The 21,016-nt window shown below is 43.0% G+C and overlaps 2 protein-coding genes across 12 annotated transcripts; one reads left to right on the top strand and one right to left on the bottom strand.

Annotated features, from left to right (window-relative positions):
- Window positions 1-101: 101 nt before the first annotated feature.
- hnrnpa1b (heterogeneous nuclear ribonucleoprotein A1b) lies at window positions 102-3,522 on the top strand. Of its 10 annotated transcripts, none has more exons than XM_034295784.1 (11): window positions 102-233; window positions 763-879; window positions 1,027-1,384; window positions 1,467-1,550; window positions 1,651-1,695; window positions 1,841-1,906; window positions 2,077-2,274; window positions 2,377-2,445; window positions 2,588-2,731; window positions 2,867-2,950; window positions 3,206-3,522. In XM_034295784.1, exons 1-10 carry the CDS (start codon window positions 222-224, stop codon window positions 2,932-2,934), a joined length of 1,161 nt encoding a protein of 386 aa, XP_034151675.1. In that variant the 5' UTR covers window positions 102-221; the 3' UTR covers window positions 2,935-2,950; window positions 3,206-3,522. The 10 variants fall into 10 exon arrangements, with proteins under 10 accessions (XP_034151675.1, XP_034151672.1, XP_034151670.1 ...); XM_034295781.1 differs by having other exon boundaries at window positions 1,817-1,906; XM_034295779.1 differs by having other exon boundaries at window positions 1,651-1,737.
- Window positions 3,523-4,552: 1,030 nt separating this feature from the next.
- On the bottom strand, window positions 4,553-10,342 carry nfe2 (nuclear factor, erythroid 2). 2 transcript variants are annotated; one of them, XM_010875258.5, is made up of 4 exons: window positions 10,090-10,342; window positions 8,296-8,374; window positions 7,848-7,991; window positions 4,553-6,511 (listed from the first exon to the last, which is right to left on the bottom strand). In XM_010875258.5, the coding sequence occupies exons 2-4, from the start codon at window positions 8,341-8,343 to the stop codon at window positions 5,228-5,230; spliced, it is 1,476 nt and encodes a 491-aa protein (XP_010873560.1). In that variant the 5' UTR covers window positions 8,344-8,374; window positions 10,090-10,342; the 3' UTR covers window positions 4,553-5,227. The 2 variants fall into 2 exon arrangements, with proteins under 2 accessions (XP_010873560.1, XP_010873561.1); XM_010875259.5 differs by lacking the exon at window positions 10,090-10,342 and having other exon boundaries at window positions 8,283-8,365.
- Between the last annotated feature and the right edge of the window lie 10,674 nt (window positions 10,343-21,016).

Here is a 21,016-nt window from a genome sequence, read left to right as displayed (position 1 = left end):
TAAGATTTATAACTGACTGTAAAATACCCAATCAAAGCTGCAACGGAAGTGTACAATGGAATGCAGCGGGAAGAGTTACCCAATCGCTGAACTCAAGAGGCGTATCTGTCCCCTATTTATTGTACTCCTTTGTATCCAATTTAGTCTCTTTCGAACTGTCGCAGATTTTCTCTCCTCGTATAAGGAACCGTTGTAGCCACAATCGCCAGCTACCAGGAACAATGTCGAAGGAGGTAAGCCTTTTCAACCAATACGTGCTTTCAATTATATTATATGTGGCATCATTGTTTAATTTAATTCAACGTTGAACGATGTAGCCAAAATGGCTTTCCACTAGCGGTTATGTGTTAGTCACTTACATTGGATCTAGGAAAGCCGCCATTTTACAGGCCTCGTGGCCTTTATCGTCCGTGAATTTCGATTATCCTATTTGCAACAACAAGACGCTGTTCTTTTAAACAGTGATACATTCCACTGTAGTACGTAACTACTATTTAAATATTTGCTTGAAACTACTGTTTGTGTGTTTGCAAAAAAATTGCCGAATGCAAATGGTGGCACTGTCGAAACTCTCCCCTCCCCCTCCCTTTAAATGGAGGTCGCTTTCTTTCACCAAAACATGCTAACGCTCGAGCAGTGGCATTTGTATTTTTAATCATCTTGCTCGATTGCTATAAAATATTTCACATTGCAACTATGTTTATGTAATATAATCGTTAACTTTTGTGGATGTTTGTTTTCAAATTGTATTTTTGTGTTCAGGCCCCACGTGAACCTGAGCAGCTCCGCAAGCTGTTCATTGGAGGTCTGAGCTTCGAAACAACGGACGAGAGTTTGCGGGCACATTTCGAACAATGGGGTACTCTTACAGATTGTGTGGTGAGTCTTTAAAACCTCCTTAACAATGCCTCCCCTTTTCTTGTTGATCACCATCTGATGACACTATTGGTGGCTGCTGTATTATTAGATGCATTTAATACTCTTGTACTGTTTGTATTAACTTATTTAACCTGTAATCATCAAAAGGTAATGAGGGACCCAGCCAACAAACGGTCCAGAGGGTTTGGGTTTGTCACCTACTCCGGTGTAAATGAGGTTGATGCTGCCATGGAAGCACGCCCCCACAAAGTTGACGGCAGGCTCGTAGAGCCCAAGAGGGCAGTTTCCCGGGAGGACTCCAGCCGGCCAGGGGCTCACGTAACAGTGAAAAAGATATTTGTCGGCGGCATCAAGGAAGACACAGAGGACTCCCACCTGCGAGACTACTTCGAGCAGTTCGGCAAGATTGAAGTAATTGACATAATGACCGACCGCAATAGTGGCAAGAAGAGGGGCTTTGCCTTTGTCACGTTCGATGACCACGATGCAGTGGACAGGATTGTCAGTAAGTAGTTGGCTGAAGACACTATTTGAATTAACTTTTGGGTGTTCACTGCTAACTTCGGGCAACTCTTCTTGGTCTCCAGTCCAGAAGTACCACACGGTGAATGGCCACAACTGTGAAGTGAGGAAAGCGCTGTCCAGGCAGGAGATGCAGACTACTGGCATGGGTATGAGGGGTGGTAAGTCCATGGCTCTTTCATGGCACGGGCACTTATTAGTTGGACCCCATTTAAGCTGTTCAGACGTTAACTTTATGTTCTCTTGCAGGCCGTGGAGGCGGCGGCAACTATGGCAGAGGTGGGGGATATGGAGGTAATGATTATGGCCGTGATGACGGATACTTCGGTGGCCGCGGTATGTGGTCCTGCACCACTCTGTCTTTCCAACTAAACTTGTGTGCTTAACCCCCTGTGATTGTTTCAATATACTTTAGGTGATGCTGACTCGTCTGTTTCAGGAGGCAGAGGGGGCGGATACGGTGGCGGTGATGGCGGTTACAACAACGGCTATGGCGGCGGTGATGGTAAGAGTTTGGTTCTAGAATGGTTGGTGGGTTCGATGGCAGTTTTACAAGGCCCTGGTTCAGTGTGGTTAAGGCCAGTGGGGGGGGGGCTCATGGCGTGGCCCTCTACCTTCACAGGCACGTCCTATCTGACACTTGCCATCAGTGTTCATGTTATACCTCTTCTATAGGCGGTTATGGCGGAGGCCCCGGTGGTTATGGTGGTGGTAACCGCGGTTACGGCGGGGGACAAGGTTATGGTGGCGGAAACGGGGGTGGCTACGGCGGTGGAAACGGTTATAACGACTACAACAATGGCAACGGCAACGGAGGAAACTTCGGCGGCGGTAAGTCCATGGCTTCACCACAAGAAGCAGCCCCGGTTAGTGGTAAGTGGATGGCTTCATAGGCTGTGACTGAATTCTCACACTACATTCTGTTTGGTAGAAGTATTTACCCCCCCCCCCCTCCATGTGCCACGTCCTCTTTAGAAGGAAAGTATGCGGTCCACAACACCGGTTACCATAGGGCGTCCGAAGACATTTGTCCAACTCTTAATTGTGAGCTCATGGTTAACTAAATAGGAAGTAGTATGAGAACTCAAGCGTCACAGCTGTACAAATAACTTTCAGAATATTCCTCGACCTGCGTGACCTGTTCAGGCGCCCAATTTCAGTGCAAGTAATGTGGTTTGTGTTGCAGGCAACTTCGGCGGTGGCGGTGGCAACAACTACAACGACTTCGGCAACTACAACAACCAGGCCTCCAATTATGGCCCGATGAAGGGTAACAATTTCGGCGGCGGCGGTGGGAGTGGTGGCGGCAGGAACAGTGGCCCATATGGTGGTAGGTGGCGCCTTTTCTGAAGGCTTTACGACGGGAACTGGATGGGGTTAATTCACTTGAGGGTTGACCCTCTTAGACTGGATGTGCCGTTGTACCACTTTCAATGGGTCAACATTTGAATGTTTGAATTCTCAGGCGGTTACGGCGGTAGCTCGGGAGGTGGTGGTGGATATGGCGGTGGCTCAGGCGGACGACGATTCTAATTTAAAAAATAAAAAGGTATGTATCTTAGCGTCGGCTTAAAACGGTGTCGATGAGACTTCATAGCATATTCTAGGATTTGTCTTTAAAACATAGCGTTACAGAAACGGGGGGAAATCCATTCTTTGCACCCTTTGATATGTACAATCCTAGTAGTTCTAGCCCTTGATCCAATTGTTAAGAATGCTGGCTCTGGATCTCATGCAGTAGGTTCTGGTCATTCCACCGGTCGGTGCACCGTTTAACCTGATGTTGTTCCGTATTGTTCAACAGGACTCAGTACTTAGGAGAGGAGAGCGAGACAAGTGACAGGGCAGCTGCAGGTTTACGTCCTAGATCTGCTCAGCCAAACAGTTGTGGCAAGGTTACAGCTGCTACAAGAAGAGATGTACAATAGAAAAATCATGGAGGGGGCCTCATAAGTTTTTCTGTGTTGTCAAAAGCAGGATTATTTTATATTTTTATGTTTCTGGAAAGCAAGCATTCCAATGAGGTTTTATGTAGATTTTCCTTTGCGTCTATGGTTTTATTTGTGTAACTGCAACCAATCAAGTTGAAATAAATCACCTTTCAGTTTTTTTTAAACTGTCGTTCAGTCTTGTTAGCCTCTTTTAGGGAATTGGGTGGGGGGGGCTTGTGTTTTGGTTTGTTTATTAGAGCATACACATCCACATGACTGATCAATGGCCGTTCAAGATGAAATGTCAGAGTATAGTAGAGCTCTGCGGTTTAATCCTAGCTCCCATGACACATTCTTTGCCTTCTTGAAAACACATACAACAGTTTAGAACATTTCATGTAACCCCAGTAGGCCTTGAACCCCAAATGTTGCAAATGGATCTCATTTGGCTGTACAATACTGAAGTCGCCGCACACAGTTCATGGTCTTCACCCGAGTTGTGAGTTGGCTGGATAGGTCAGACTTGCCTGTCAGTCAGCACAGCTTCCTGCAGAAGGCTAGCTTACGCGATGCAGTCTTGAGGCTAGCCAGCCGTGGAAGCCAGCTGAGGGAGAGAAGTAGCAAAGAAACCATCGCCTGGCAGGAAGGAGCAGTGTGAAGCAGGGGGAGAGTGAGTAGCGAGAAGGCATGTGAGACTAGCAGGCAGCAGCTACCAAAGGGCTTAAAATGCCATCTGTAGGTAAGAAGACTTTTCCCAACTACTGTTAGTTTGAATGAAATGTTCTGTAGTTAGCACGACCAAACTGTCTTAATTTAGAAATGAATAGCATGGCATTAATGACCGTGTATGTTTTATTTGGACATGCAGAGATTATTACAAACCAGTGCCCCCTTTTTATCTGGTAATATAATGGGCCTGGACATCTGCATACAACGGTCTTTCCAGTTGTGCCGATCTCCTAATGCATGCTAATGTTGGCAGTCAGATCATGAAATGTTCATAGTAACGCTTTTCAATGTTATATTTCCGGCTTCTAATTTGTATCCTTTTCCCTCTGGTGCGTTCTAGGAAGCTGACTGATCGGAAAATGCTACTGAAAGCATGTCAAACTGTTTTGCATTGCATCGTGTAAGTTACAGTATCTTCTGGGATGTTGTCTTACGTCTTTTGAAAAGATCTAAACCTGTCTTTATTTTAAAGTCTTCATTTCTTTTCTAGAGACCCTGGAGAGAAGATGCAATGGGCCATTTTTTACTACAAAGACTGCTGTGCAGGGCTTTTTTTACACTACATTCCTGTTTTATCAATAAAATATTTTTTTACATTACATGTGCAATACTTGTTCTCTTGCTATACTGTGACAACAGCTATTTTCACTTTGTTGCTGGGGTAGGAAGTATTCTTCCTGGGGTCTTACAAGATGTTATCCACCTGCCTGGCCCAGCAAATTGATCATACTTAAATTCCACTTGTTACACTAGTCAAATTTTCTTCAGTGCTCCAGGACTATGGAAAACTGGGGTACCCCACAGTTTCCCTGAGATAATGTGGGAATATAAGTACTACAGACTGGTAGCGAAGCTAGTGTTTCTTATACCGTTAACCAAAAGTTACATTGGAATCTCTCAGCCAAATACTCAGCGCAAGGAACATCACACTTATACCGAGCATAGAAGCCGAAGTAATGTGGAATAAAATTTGATCAAAAGGCACATCCCAACATTTCCTCGTATTCAAAATCTGCAACACCAAGGGAATTGCAGGGATTTATTAGTAAGGAATTCTGTGTGGTGGCCCTCTGACATCCCCCGATAGCTGCCTTATTGCATATATTGCTGTTTAATGTTACACATTATTGTACATTATGGCAGTACACATTGTCCCACAGTCTCAATTATTCCCCATCCAACATGTCACTTTGTGGTACCAAGAACACATTTCCGTCAGGTGTCTGCTGCAGAGAGTATTCATCTATAGAGTAAGGATGGCCATTTTCATCCCGGAGCTGAGAGAAGACTTCTGCGTACAGCTCTGTAAGACTGTGTTTAACGATAGCCAGGTTCCGTTGAAACTCCATGCGTTCCCTGGCCAGGTGTTCCCTCTGGGAATGCAGCTGGCCCACCTCCCCCTCCAGGTAAACAATGTTCTCCAGCTTCCTCTTCCTGCAGTTCTGCGCTGCCACCTTGTTCTTACCGCGTCGGCGAATGTCCCTGACCAGGGCCAGCTGGTTGTCTGTGAGCGTGTACTGGGTCAGGAGTTCGTTGAAGTCGTCCACTGGTAGGTTGATGATCTTCTCCAAGGGGAAGGGGATTTTGAGGGCGTGAGCTCGCCGTTCGTCCCGGCTTAGAGGGGCCGGTGGAGGGTTGCCCCTGGGCTTTGCGTACAATGCCTGGGAAACACTCCCTCTGCTGGCTGGCCAGTTTCGGTGCAGGTTGTTCACAGCAACGGGCGATCCCTGTTGATGTTTCGTCAGCCCAAGAGGAAGGAAGTGATGCTGTGGCTGCGGTTGGCCTGGCTGAGTCACGGGGCAGTAGTAGGGGTGTGGTCCTGAGTAGAGGTGTGCGGGATGCTGCTGGTAGTCCGTGTTATAGAGGCTTGCTTTCCTGCCCTGCTCCCCGATACTCTCCATCTCCCCGTCGCTATAGTTGAGACCCGCCTCAGTGCTCGGATAAGCAGGCGCCCTGGCCATCGCGTCGTCCGGCGAGGCCAGCGGCGGGCTGGACCCCAGAGACAGGCCAGAGTCAGACTCCAGGTCGTCCACGGCGCGTGGCCCGTGTTTGCTCTGCCCGTGGCCGGTCCCTGGTGTGTGCCGAGCCAGACAATGGGCGAGGGCAGCGTTGTCTTTCCCGATGTGCCCGTTGCCACCGGTGCCTGTCAGACTCATGTGTTCCAGAAGGCTCATGAGGGGCGGATGCTGGGCGTTCAGGCCCCTGGGGTTCTGCTGGATTCCGTGGTGCCCGTGTGTCGGCCCCAATGTGCCGTGGCCGGCCTGCCGTTGGCAGGCATGTGCCACCTCTGAGTACGATCCCTGGTAGGCGGAGGCCGGGTTGGCATCCCCGCAGCAGGGGAGTGGCGCCAAGTGAGGCTGAGCTAAGCCGTAGCCTCCCAGAGAGACAGAAGGCTCCATGGGATGGTACTGGATGGTTTCGTATGGGTTGTCATGGGGGACGTCAAACTCCTGGAATGGGGGGGGGGGGGCAGTTAAAATTACCTTTAAACAAAAACAATGCATCCTTACAGTTTATTATTACATAAGGTAATGCTTTGACTGTGCCGCTAGCTGAGAAGATGGGAAGCCATGTGGACAATACAAGTAAGCCAGAATCATCAGCGGGGGGTGGGAGGTTATCCTTGACAGGGTTATCCAGGTCTAATCATGCTCTAATGCCCGCAAAGCCAACTCAGGTGGCCTAAGTGAGCGTACACCTCCCAAATCCGTTGTGTTTTTATAAATGAGAGGTAGGTTGACACAATTCAAAATTTGCAGACCGGTTAAACAGAAAAAGTACACGCTTGTGATTTTTATTTTTGGATCATCAGTAGCATGCGTACCAAAATCAAACTGCAGCAAGGATTAGTGTGGGGTGGCCAGGCTGTCGTAAGTCAAACTGTTCCCCCGCACCTTCATATACCACCTATAGCTTATGTGGGTCTCTGCTGGGTGTGTTATCAGGTTTCATATGGAAACGGGTAGTCATTGTGCTGTGCAGGGGGCTGCTTGCCACTTCCAGTGCTGTGCTTGTCCCATCTACCTTTCTTTATCCTGCTGTCTCCCCATTGTTGTGGGTGTGTGTGTGTGTGTTTGTTTAAATGCATGTCACATTTCAGGCGAGAATACTCAGCACTGAATTAGATTGTATCGGTATACATAAACATGACAATGCTATGGCTGGTTTGCAGGATTGCATCATTTTCTGACACACTTTTTTGTGGTCGCACAATTCGCAGACCTGCTAGTGTTTTTCTACCAGAAGCCAACAACATGTAATAACATCTCATACTGAAGTATTTTACCATTTTGGTAGTTTAGACCAAACTCACATAACAGAACAATTTACCGGAGTGTGTATTCATTTTCATACTGGTCAAACCCACAATTGTTGCATCGCCATGCTCCTACCAAGTTAGCTAAACAGGTCCAGCATTACTGAAAACAGCATATGTATAGTGGCAACATAGGGGATTTCCAGCCCAAAGTATGTAGGAAGAAGAGAGCTAGGCTCTCAATAAAAATGTAATAAAAAATGTGTCTCATAGTTGTAAGGTATGTAAGGTACTTGGTCTTTCCACAGGGGGTACTTTGCAAGACTCATGGGACCATAGGCGTACCTGTAAAACAAACATGACCCCAACATGACCTCATTATGTTCATAGGTCTACTGCAGTACCCCCCTGTAGAAAGGCTAAGTACCCCCAGGTGTCCTGTACCTCAGAGGCAATCTTGGGAGAGTATAACTCAGTTGTGGTACTGTATTGAAAATGGTTGGGAACCACCCGTCTATTAAAAACTGTACCTGAAGCTCAGTGATGGCCATCAGTTCCTGCCAGGCCAGGTCCATCTCTGGGTCGTGGGGGTGTGGGGGTCCATGTGACCGGACTTCAGGGGAATGAGTGGGCATTGACACCCCTCCACAGAGCCTGCCAGGAATCGCAAAGCCCTAAAGAAGGAATTAATAATAGTTCACTCATAACACTTTGATACTTAATACTTATTATTTAAAGTATTGTCAATACAAAGATATGTGTTTAAATTAGGTAGTTTATGGTCCTTTCTTCTTTAAAAAAGTAAACAATCGGTAACTATCAAGAAATGATATGTAGGTTTAAATGTTTTAATGAATAGCACAACACCTACAGCCCCTGTCTATCCCAGAAAAGTTTACACCCAGCCAACACAACTACCATGAAATGTTACCCTGTTGCACGGTGACACAATGCCACCTATCTACCTCAGGCACCCACCTCGCTGGGTCCCCTCAGTGGGAGCACACTGTTGGCTGCCGCACACATTCAGGACAAGCTGTGGCTGCCGGGAACCCTCCTTGAAGAGATGGGGGGGGACAGCAACAAAAGAATGTGTCAGCTTTCTGCATGTTTTTTTTGCGTTGAACTCTTCAGGAACACTGAGTTCCGTTGGGCTGGATTCCGCCTATCAGCTTAGCAGTGGTGCTGCTATGCCGACCCCTGATAAGACAATCTGCTGGAAGACAGCAGAGTGAAGCGCTGCCTTCGCGGCAGCCAACAGAAGCTGGGACTAGGACTCAGCTCCATCATCTAAAGAGAAAGTCGAACAGGCTTTGCGTCTGCCTTTGTCGACTGTGGTTCCGTAATGATGACTGGGTCGCACGTTAATATGTGCTCATGCGAGAGTAGTATATGGCCTTTGTCCCACACATTAATTTCCCATGTGGTTGTGTGTATTGTAGATGATACTATACAATGCAAGGCACTGACAAAGAAAATCATGGAGGAGAGGTCATGGTTTAATGTTTGAACTATTGTGTACACAACAACTGTGTACACAATAACTAAGCTATGTGTCTAGCATGAGTTTTCATCTCTCACAGGCTTTGGATCTCTAAATCCCTCAACAAACCTATTTACACAGAGCAGGAACCATCCACAACACTACAATTAAGACTGTTCAATCTTACATCAGCACACTTGTTTACTTAGTTATTTACCTGTTATTATATATAAGCTGTTTTACACTCATGTCCCTGACAAGAAAATGTGAAATTCTGGAACTGCCAAGTTTTCTGCGTTAATGATGGAATTTATATATTTGAAATGCCATAGGACATGCTGCTGCTTCAGGAGAGAACTTGCAGTTAGTTCTTATACTTTCATTGTACCTTTGGACAGCTAGCTGGTGATGACTCTCAATGGAACAAAGACGTGAAATTAACCGTTAAAATGTCCAGTATGTCACAGAAACCTATCAAACCGACTATAAAGTCGTCCATCTGTCTATTTTGACTGTGTGATCTGAAACTGCCCCAATCCATCAGACTGTGTGATCTGAAACTGCCCCAGTCCATCAGACTGTGTGATCTGAAACATGGATGTGTTGGTAACTCATATCCTGCCATAACCACTTTTATGTTTGTGGTGATGTTTCCTAAGGCTGTTTCCTCTAGTAGAGAGGATATTTTTGCCTGGACTGGCCATAACAAGGCCTAATAGATCTTGTTTCTGGTCCTTTATTAATAACAACAGCTCAGAAAGCTGAAGATGTTAGTAGGCTACATGTAAATGGGAGTACCATTCTACTCACTATACTGCAAAATAATTGTTTAGGCACAAAGGCCGCAAAATTCGCTGTCAAATAACGTGCAGTTCAGTGATCTCTCTCAGAAATCATCAGGAGGTAGTAATGAAGCAAATTTCTAATGTGGACAAATAAGACTTCAAAAGTAATAGTTAGTATGTAATTAAATAACCTGAGATAAATGAAGGTTTACAGTGAGTCTGGCCTAAATACATTCTAACTATACTGTGTATTAAGATGCTAAATGTGTACATTTGTCTGTGATGTTTTTATCATTGATAATAAATGGCAATAGCTTGTCAGCAAGGTATTTTGTTTGTTAAAAAGCCAGCTGTGAAATGCTACTATTTTTTGAGGACTTGTTTTGCACAGTTATGAAAAACATAACATAACATGATAGAAGCAGAGGAGCAAAATCAATTTGCAAATTATAAAAAATATGCTGAAAAACTGAAAGTTGAGAAATAAATTATTATGAAACATACCTGAGCAGCATGTCTCTGAGTCTTCAACAGGTGTTCGGGACACACAACTCTTCAGATTGTCCCAATAGAAACATAATGCTGGTTGATGAAAAGTATAAAATAACACAAAAACTTTATTTTCACTTTAGTAAGGATGGCGGTAGACTTGTCCGCTTTTAACCAACCATTCTAGGGAGTGTATGGGCTTTCACTTGCTCACTCTTTCTCTCTCTCTTTCTCTCTCTCCCTCTCTCTCTCTCTCTCTCTCTTTCTCTGCCTATCTAAAGCTCTCTGCTCTGCTGCACAGGCAGTCCCCAGCATAAAAGGGATGTCTCTGCCTCCAATGTAAGCAACCTTCCTGTAACGCAACCACACCACAGTTTTTTTTACATGCTTCTATCCTTAATAAAACACTTGCACTCCAACTTGAAAATTTCCCTTTATCCCCATCAGAGAAAACCACAGACCAATGCCCCGAGACACCACACAAACAGTCCACTGATACCTTTTAAAACAAAGACAAATGTGTCTTAGCTGTGAGGAATGGATGTTTACATGTTAACCACATACTTCTGACAAATTAACCATTATTGCTCATGGACATGGCACAACACATTTAGCTGATCACGAGTCCCCTTTGTAACCCATAAGAAGTCCTGAAAAAACTAAAAAATTTTCAGTGTGATCTAGAGAGCCTATCCTGGTGATGTTGTTAGAGCACTCTGAAGGCAAGAGAACAGGGTGGGTTGCAGTCAGGCTGGATTGAGACTTCGTTCAGCAGGGATGGAATGTACACCTCCACCAGGTAAGAAAGGCCACATTGTTCCTGTGTCTGGCAGAGCAACCGCCGCCGGAGAGAGGAGCAGGGGGAGAATGGAGGAGAGCGTGTCTTACATAGCAGGTCACCAGAGTCCTAAACAACCCCCCCCCACCCGCCACCACCACAACTGCCCCAGTCCATCAGTTCTGTAGGCTTAGAGTCTGCCTTAGAGTCTGCCTTAGAGTCTCCCGCAGCATGGATGGATTCAAATAGGTGGAACGTTGTTCATAAAGATGAGATAAAATGGAGACAAAATTTGATCTTTTTAAAAACCATACAAGATGTTTACGCCAGTAATCAATGGAAAATGAGCAGGGAGGACATGCCCTCCCCTCCAGTGATAGAAGCAGGTAAATTTCCCCCCCCCCAAATAGTAAGAACACTCCCCACAACATCAATCTCAGTCCCATGCTCCTGACACTATTATTTATCAACCACCAAGGAATATCATTTCTGGTAACATACACAATAACACCAAGGAAGATAATTACTAGTAACTGTACATACACAAGAGTCAGGTTCCAGCCACAGGTTTTGCTAATGTTGTTACAAGGTTCTAAAGAGTCGGATCATAGCCGCAGCTGTGATGATGTTGTTGCAGTGTTCTAGAAACATGATAAACAGTGGGTGGTTGACAGAGAGGTGGGTGTCTACCAGGAATCAGAGAAGGGACTTCCCAAGATCCTAGCACCCAGCCCCCTACTCACCCACCTCCCAGAGGACGCCAGAAAGCAGGCTGTTATTACCCTGACCATAGTGGTTTTCACGCTGGCTGCAGTTCCCAGCTCAACGCCCACTTTCTATGGCTGGTTGTTTACTGCAATTGGTCAGTGAAATCTTTTGGCATGTTCTTTTCAAAATGTTTCTGTGTTCAAGTGTCTCTTGTCCATTTCTGTAATTTGCACATAATCTCTGAGAACAGTCCCCTAAATTCTACATTATATTTCAGTTGTGATCCCTGTCCCCTTTTACCCTGGGACCAAGTTCCCTTTAAGTGTCATAACCTTGCGCCTTCAGCATTTAGCATTGCTCCCTGCCCACTGATCACATCTAACCCTGTATTCTCATGGTCTACAGAAAATGGGCCTCAGAACAATGCCATTTCTAGACATGGCGTGGGTTAGCAAGACTCACATCCCTGAGCATGTGTGCCACATTTCATCACTGAATAAAACAGATCTGAAGATATTTGTGTGCATTCCAGTGTCACTGTGTTGTCGATATGAATGTTATTGAATATGTTGAGGCTTGAGTGGGTTTGTAACATTTGTACACATATTTACAATTATGAATATTCTTGTCTTATTTCTTTGCATCTGTGTTCCCCACCATGCCTTGATTAATGTTGTTATGAATATCCTTTTCTTATTTCTTTGCAGCTGGGTTCCACACCATGCCTTGATGAAGGTTTATTGGTCAATAGCAATAGAATATAGCCATTCAAAATGATTTTGCTGTGCAGTCTCTTTCGATGGAGGTTGCATATTAGTTGCAGACTGATAATTAATTGGCAGAGAAGAAGATTTTCTTTTTTTTAAAAGATGGAAAACCATCCTGACAGACATTATGTGTTCTTGAGGCAAATGTGTTCCTTGTAAAGGAAGGTACAAATATACCAAAGTTCATGATTTTAGATCAATTTGGTGAGGGGTGTGTCCATGCAAATGTAGCATTTTGAAGCACTGGCCAATCAGGTTAATTTAGAATATGCCAGACTTCTATGGTATGGCCATGGTTTCTGATATATTTCTCGGAATGCAAATATGAAAGAACAGAAACTGGTCCCCAAGATTTAAGGTGAATGTTATATAAAGCATTCAGCAATACTTTTCAGAGACCAATAGAAATGACAATACTGTTCAACATACATATATAAAAACATGTAAAGAAAGTCAAAAAATGTATTCATAAAGCCCTTTTTACATATGCAGTTGTCCCAAAGTGCTTATACAAAAACACTCAAAAACCCCAAGGGGCCAGCAGAAATTTTGGAAGAATCCAAGAGAGGAATCAGGCTTTAAGGGGTGATAGTCCTCTTCTGGCTGTTCCTGGTGAACAAGTTGTAATAATTAATAAATGCATCTGTGCTGTGTCCCGAGTTTGTAAAACCTAATCGAGGTCAGAAGCATGACCAGATGGACAAGGACAGGGACAACCGGGAGGGGGGGGGGGGGGTGTTAGCAGAGTGGCAGCTGGAATCATCAGGTATCGTCTTGATCTGCAACACAACCAGGAGGACTTTGGAAAGGGACAGCAATGAGTCTTTCAAGCCTGGTTACTCCGGAGGTGTTGGCCAAGACCTCATGTCCTCCTAAGTTTAAACGAAGCAGGAGACAAGGAATATTTAGAGAGTGCATTCCTTAGATTTACAAGGATTTACAGTCGAGGCCCCGGACAGGGCCCATCAGGCTGGAAGTCAATCCACCCACACTGCCAAGCATCAACCAAAGTGACACCAACCAACTGCAACCACCCTGAAATGAGGGCCTAGGATTGCCAGCAGACTTCACTCCAATTGCACGATGGGCACAACGGAGAGGCAACAAGCTAGTGACTCTTCCCCCAAATGGCATTGGAGACAGGGCACTCTTGTAAGTACAGCTATGACATACAGACACAGGACATTATGCACATGCTCAGGGGGCATTGAGAAGGTTAGAAGACGCATCCCTATACAATACATATGTATTATGGAGTCTGTGAGGGCAAGAACATTGCCATTGAAGAATTTCGTCGTTTTTATGCCGTCAGTTGAACGCGACTCATCAGCCAATTCCAGTTCCTGGGATATCAGGAAGAATAATGTTGAAAATCCTAGGTACATATTCCCAGCTGTTTTGGATAGGGAGCAAAACATCACAATATTGATGCTTCAGACAAACACATATGAGACTTTAGTCGGTGAGAGTCTAACTGCAAATTCAGCTACTTTTTCAGGCTGCCCCTATGAATTTTAGTTCCCTGTTTGTGTGTGTGGTCGCCATCTCCTAGTCGCTACTTATGAATGCACACTAAACTCCACCCCCCCACCTGTCACCTGCTGAAGCGCGTGCATTCTTTCACATTTACCTGGAATCTTTTGTTTTTGTTTTCGCATTTGAAGCCATGCTGCTGCAGTACACATGCCCCGGAGGCAGCAGTTTTGACGTTGGCCACACATTTCTATGATCACAATGCACCCGAAACTTCCTATTGTTCCCCACAAATGCCATATGTTATTTTAGCATATCTAATAAAATATTCTGCGAAGAGGCTACTTTTTATTGTTAAGTCATTATTTTGTTTTTATTTCATAGAAATCTAGCAAGACAGGGCACTTACTGTTCCAGATTTACATGGCCTGGGTTCTCCCGTACCAGACAGTATGCGCTTTTGTGTGCTTGTGCAAGCGTAGAACAAAAAAAAGAGTATGCAACGTGAAATATTCATCAAGAAGCTACAAGAAAGGCAAATTCATGTGAGTGGTTTCTTTTGATTGGTTGGTGTATGTAGATGTAGTGAAGCATTTCCATCCCTATGAATTGCGGATAAGTCAAATAGTTGTTTTTTTCCAAGAAATATGCAGCATGATTATCTAACGTTACTGTACACTTTGAATTATCAAAACCTTTAAGAGGATAACTCGGGATTAGAGGATAAAGCCCAAATGCAAAAGTATTATTGTGTGTTCAGTAAATGCCAAACTCGTGGTGACAGTGGACAGAAGACATCAGCCAGCATTGTGCAATGGACAGTACAAGGCAGGGAGAATGAAGGGAAAATATGATAGCATGGGCTGCTCCTTTCTCCCCATCTCACATCAGAAACCACAGCAGTTACCAGCTCCCTTCATAAGCACCCAATGCTGCTTTTATCAGCAAGCAGCAGAGCTTCCGCCACCCACCATTCCCCCTGCCCTCCTCTGTCTTCACTCTCTTGGTTTCTGCGTCCACACATACACATACACCCAACCAAGCACACACACACACACACACACACACACAGAAACCGATTACTCAAAAACTACAACAATACACATTCTAGTCATACTGCGTGATAAATGTGATGTCTATTGTTTTAAGTCATATAAACATACACTAATATTCAAAGGTTTGGGGTGCCTTAGAAATGTCTTGTTTTCACAAGAAAAGCCTTTTTTTGGCCAGTAAAATAATATCAAATTGATCAGAAATGCAGTGTAGACATTAATGTACAATAGTCAGTTAATGTTGTAACTGACTATTGTGCCTGGAAACAGCTGATTTTTTATGAAATATCTACATACAGTGGAAATAAAAAGTCTACACACCCCTGGTTTTTGTGAAGTAAAAGAATGCGACAAAGAGAAATAATTTCAGAACTTTTTACACTTTTAATGTGACCTATATTGTTAACAATTCAATTGAAAAATAAACTGAAATGAAAAATAAAAACCGTACAATAACCTGGTTGCATAAGTGTGCACACCCTTTTATACCTGGGGATGTGGTTGTGTTTAGAATTAACCAATCACATTCAAACTCATGTCAAATTGAAATCATTACACACCTGCCATCATTTAAAGTGACTCTGATTAATCACAAATGAAGTTCAGCTGTTCTAGTAGGATTTTCCTGACATGTCCTCAGTTGCATCTCAGAGCAAAAGCCATGGTCCGCAGAGAGCTTTCAAAGCATCAGAGGGATATCATTGTTGAAAGATATCAGTCAGGAGAGGGGTACAAAGCATTATATATAACCATGGAAAACAGTGATGACAAACATCATCAAGTGGAGAAAATATGGCACAACAGAGAGATTACCAAGACCTGGATGTCCCTCCAAAATTGATGAAAAGACAAGAAGAAAACTGGTCAGGGAGGCTTCCAAGAGGCATACAGCAACATTAAAGGAACTGCAGGAATTTCTGGAAAGTACTGGCAGTGTGCTACATGTGACAACAATCTCCTGTATTCTTCATATGAATGGGCTTTGGGGTGGGGTGGCAAGACGGAAGCCTTTTCTTACAAAGAAAAACATTCAAGCCCGGCTGAAGTTTGCCAAAACAAACAACAAGTCCCTCAAAAGCATGTGGGAAAATGTGTTATGGCCTGATGAAACCAAGGTTTAGCTTTTTGGCCATAATTCCAAAAGGTATGTTTGGCGCAAGAACAAAACTGCAAATCACTCAAAGAAAACCATACCCACACTGAAGCATGGGGGTGGCAGCATCATGCTTTGGGGCTGTTTTTCTTCAGCTGGAACCGGGGGCCTTAGTCAGGGTGGAGAGAATTATGAACAGTTCCAAATACCAGGCAATTTTGGCAAAAAACCTTCAGTCATCCATTAGAAAGCTGAAGATGAAGAGGAAGTTCACCTTTCAGCACAACAACGGCGCAAAGCACACATCCAAATCCACAAATGCATGGCTTCATCAGAAGAAGATTAATGTTTTGGAATGGCCCAGCCAGAGCCCAGACCTGAATCCAATTGAACATCTGTGGGGTGATCTGAAGAGGGTTGTGCGTAGGAGATGTCCTCGCAATCTGACAGATTTGGAGTGCTTTTGCAAAGAAGAGTGGGCAAGATGTGCCATGCTAATAGACTCCTACCCAAAAAGACTGAGTGCTGTAATAAAATCAAAAGGTGCTTGAACAAAGTATTAGTTTAAGGGTGTGTAAGCTTATGCAACCAGGTTATTGTGAGGTTTTTTATTTTTCATTTTCCCCCCTCAAAGATTTCAGTTTGTTTTTCAATTGAATTGTTCACGTTATGGGTCACATTAAAGGTGGGAAAAGTTCTGACATGATTTATCTCATTCTTTTACATCACAAAAACCTGGCATTTTAACAGGGGAGTGTAGACTTTATATATCCATAGTAAGCATACAGGGGCCCATTATCAGCAACCATCAGTCCTTTATTGCAATCTCACGTTGTGTTTGCTAATCCAAGTTTATCATTTTAAAAGGATAATTGATCATTAGAAAACCCTTTTGCAATTATGTTAGCAGCCCTGAAAACTGTCATGCTGATTAAAGAAGCAATAAAACTGGCCTTCTTTGCTTTGCTTGTTTAGTATCTGGAGCATTAGCAATTGTGATTTCGATAACAGGTTCAAAATGACCAGAAACCAAGAACTTTTTTTCTGAAACTTGTCAGTCCATTCTTATTCTGAGAAATAAAGTCTATTCCATGCCAGAAACTGCCAAGACACTGAAGATCTTGTACAATGCTGTGTACTAGTCCCTTCATAGAACAGCGCCAACTGGCTCTAATCCTGAATCGAAAGAGGAGTGGGAGGACTTGGTGCACAACTGAGCGAAAGGACAAATACAATTGAGTGTCTAGTTTGAGAAACAGGTGCCTCACAGGTCCTCAACTGGCTGCTTCATTAAACAGTTTCGATGTCAACAGTGACGTTACTTTCAACGTCAATTAGCACTGGCCAATGAAAAGAAAAGATTAAGATGGGCAAAAGAAAACAGACACTGGACAGAGGAAGATTGGAAAATAAAATGATGATGACCTGAAAAAATTGACAGCTAGAATTCCAAAGGTCTGCAAGGTTGTAATTGCTGCAAGTTTGAAGGACACAATTATTATTTCAATAAAAAAAATCATTATTTCTAACCTTGTCAGTGAGTATATTTCCTAACCATTTTTCTATTTTTCCTAATCAAACTAATTTCATGTTCATGGAAAACAAGGACATTTCGAAGTGATCCCAAACATTTGAACGGTAGTATAGTTTTTCCAAAATGTGAGGTCTGAAGAGGTGACATGGTCTTGTGAAATATCACAATGTAGCCTTTAATCTGTACATCTTATCATTGGTGATATTGAGACATTACCAATGAAGCAATGACACTGCAGGATCAAGTTCCTCATTTGTTGTTTGCCAGGTGAAACGATTATTGGTCAATGCAAAAGATTGTATTCTGCAGAAACACGATGAGCATAAAGTTTGGGGGTGTTGGGAGGCTAGCCTATATCGAAGTGTCATATTGTGCATAGGGCGGTCCATCTGCCTAAGGTGCTGGTTCTTTCGCTCTTTTCGTAATTATATTAACATATTACAATTTATTTCACCATGTTGAATCTATAGGTTCTAGGTCAAGGAATAGCCACATGGATTGGAAATGAGGCAGAAGAGAATGCATTCACTCTGTGCCTGCTTGGAGCCTAGGCTTATGCTGCCAAATGACTTGGGAGAATTATGATTCACAACAGACAGTACATCAGTATCAGGAGCTAAACTACAACCTACTACTGTGCCTTTACAGGCATACTAATCTGTTGAGTTGAACCACAACTGTTCCAAATGGAATAAATAAAATAAAACAGGGCTTATTATATCATTAGCAAAACTACATATCCAGTTCAGGTTACATTTATAGCCTTAAGTGAAATGGTACTTGATTGTACTCACTTGAAAACAATACGGCAATTATTTATTGCATTGTGTTGCTGTAAGACGGTATAGGTAGAATCATTGTTATTATCCATGTGAACAAGATCAATTGGGGAGGTAATTTAGCAGCATTTATCATGTTTTTCGACATTTATGTCATTCGCAGTAAACCTGGCATCTGCTGCCTATCAACAATTCCTCTGCCCCTGTGATTTATATGGAAACTTTGTGCGGATTTCAATGTTTTATGTGTTGTATGATTGCTGGTTAACCTGAAGATCGAGAAAACAAATCCACTAATCACTATTGTCACTGTGGATAGAGGGCCTGCCTCTGAAGCAAATCCCGGTTCGGAAACCAGATGCTGCTAGAAGCGGTGTTGGAGGGTCAATTGGAGGCACTCTTCTCTCTGGTCTTGTGGAATCCCAATGAATGGTGGATGGGATGTTAAATGGCTGTCCTGATTCTTTGGGGTCACTCAAGATCCCATGGTAAGAGTATTGTTGTAAATCCCGGTCTCCTGGCTACATTTCCAATCTGACACATACTATCATTTCCGTCTAACCATCCCCAGCTTCCAGTCAATCAATCAATAAAATGTATTCATAAAGCCCTTTTTATAACAGCCGTTGTCACAAAGTGGTTTTACAAAAACACCCGGCCTTAAACCCCAAGGAGCAAACAACAGTAGTGTTGAATTTCAGTGGCTGGGAAAAACTCCCTAAGAAGGCCGAAATTTAGGAAGAAACTTAGAGAGGACCCAGGCCCTGAGGGCTGACTAGTCCTCTTCTGGCTGTGCCGGGTGAAATATTAAGAGTCCAATTGGAATAATGAATAAATGCATGTGGGCTGAGTCCAGAGTCGATTTAAATTTAGACCAGGTCAGAAGGAGGGAGGAGGTGTCAGCACAGTGACAACTGAAATCGTCAGGTATCGTCTTGATCTGCAACACAACACAGTTGTTTTTTCATTCCCTCTTTACACTAATCGATAGGTCATTTAAAAATATAATATATTGAAGCAGGCCATTTTACATAAATAGTTGTTTTGGAACACAGATATATAAGCACATTTAGTATAGTGTAGATGTTATGTTCTGGGATTTTTTTATCTACTATCACAGAGAAAGTTATTATTTTCCAACTGCTCCTGTTTTTATCTTTTACACCATTTCAGATCAATAATTACTTTTCAAGCCCTTAGGAATCAGCTCTTCGTCATCTAGGCTTCGGGAATCCGCTCTAACGAGTCAACTCTAAGGAGTCTGACCTTGTGTCCCCCAAGAAACAGACTCTACAGTGCACATGTCATATGTTTGGCCATCAACATTCTCCTTCATCTCCCTCTACAGAGTAATATTGTTATCTCTTCTTTGTTTCCTTTCAATACCAGTGGGTATGTCACAAAGTTTCTCTTGGCTCTCTGTTAACTTTATTTTAGGTAAATTACTGTTGAGTAGAAAGGAAAACCAATTTTCCGATCTTGTGTAACAGTGTGTTATAAATAACATATTGGATTAGACATAATTAGTAACAGTCACTGCTGTTGTAGTTAAAACAACAATAGGCTATATTGTAAAAAAAACAAAACAGGCAATGATGGTATAGCTGGGGAATACTTTCAGAAGCGTTTGTATACTGCTACTAAAAGCAATATATGGCATGCCTACATTCTGCAGAGAAACATTCAACCTTTAAAGTGTATGCTCAAGACTCTACATATTTTGTTTCCTCTCAGACATCAAGGGGTCATTTCGAAATATTTAGTGGTAAAATTGTGAAAACCCATTGCTGCATTGCAAAATGTGTCGGTTAGCCACAGTACTGTTGCAAGTGAATTTTTTTTAAATCATATAATGCCGGCTTTAGAATTAATCTAAAATATAATTTCACATTTACAGTTGGAAGCATGCATTCCATGCGCACAAAAAGGTCAACGTCTTGGTGCCTTTTCATTGTACCTTTTCCCTGAATACAAAATCAGAATCATTGTTTGCATTTACAGACATAAATGATAACCAAAATAGAGGTTGATGTGTAAACACTGATGTCATTCGGAATGGATCGGGAATACAGAGGGGAAAGCCCCATCAGTAGTATGGGTTTCCAGATTGATACTTCCCAGAAGAAACAACCAGGATAATTAGGTTGGTTTAATGTGGGAGGATCCTTTAAAAAATGTTTTTGTAAAACTCAGGCAGACTTTGGAGTCAAAGGGAAGATCAGAGGAGCTACAGCTTGAGAGGAATACCCTTGGCCTACCGCCATTATTGTAGTTCTAGCATGTCTAATATTATACAGTGATGTAAAACCTAATATTAGCACTGGTGTAGTTAAAGAGCATGACCTTTGGTCAAAGATATGTCACCCAAAACATACAGCTCTAGAAAAAATTAAGAGACCACTGCACCTTTTTCTTTTCTTTCCAAAAAGTTGGAAAGGAAAGTTTTGTGTGAGGAACAGAAGCGTTCAATCCCACGCCTCAGCTCATCTGAGGAGGAAATAAGAACATGATCCAGTTTAGCCTCCAAGGCCAATAATCCATTTCTTTATTTTCAGTCAATAAACCTAAATCAGAATATTTAAATAATGAGTCCATAAACCCAATTTTCAATTGTCTTGACAGAATTTGAACCCATTTTGTAAATGTTCTATTTACGGATATTAATTAGATTAATATACTGATAAGCGTTACATGGACCAAGTGTGCTCCTCCATTTTCAAACTCTGGACCATGCTATTGATACTGATACTGCCAC

The sequence above is a fragment of the Esox lucius genome, chromosome 12 (assembly GCF_011004845.1).
Source record: "Esox lucius isolate fEsoLuc1 chromosome 12, fEsoLuc1.pri, whole genome shotgun sequence".
Taxonomy (NCBI): Eukaryota; Metazoa; Chordata; class Actinopteri; order Esociformes; family Esocidae; genus Esox; species Esox lucius.
Note: the sequence above shows the minus strand (reverse complement) of the source record. Positions and strands in the feature narration are given on the sequence as shown.

What these genes read in the sequence shown, in the direction of transcription:
- hnrnpa1b (XM_034295778.1), top strand. An exon ending in TGCAGTGGACAGGATTGTCA is followed by an intron (nt 1,385 to 1,466) that starts GTAAGTAGTTGG and finishes CTTGGTCTCCAG; the next exon opens with TCCAGAAGTACCACACGGTG. An exon ending in CATTTGTCCAACTCTTAATT is followed by an intron (nt 2,446 to 2,587) that starts GTGAGCTCATGG and finishes TTTGTGTTGCAG; the next exon opens with GCAACTTCGGCGGTGGCGGT.
- nfe2 (XM_010875258.5), bottom strand. Translation starts at nt 8,343, where the DNA reads ATGTGTGCGGCAGCCAACAGTGTGCTCCCACTGAGGGGACCCAGCGAG. An exon ending in CACTGAGGGGACCCAGCGAG is followed by an intron (nt 7,992 to 8,295) that starts GTGGGTGCCTGA and finishes TTCCTTCTTTAG; the next exon opens with GGCTTTGCGATTCCTGGCAG. An exon ending in TGGCCATCACTGAGCTTCAG is followed by an intron (nt 6,512 to 7,847) that starts GTACAGTTTTTA and finishes CCCCCATTCCAG; the next exon opens with GAGTTTGACGTCCCCCATGA.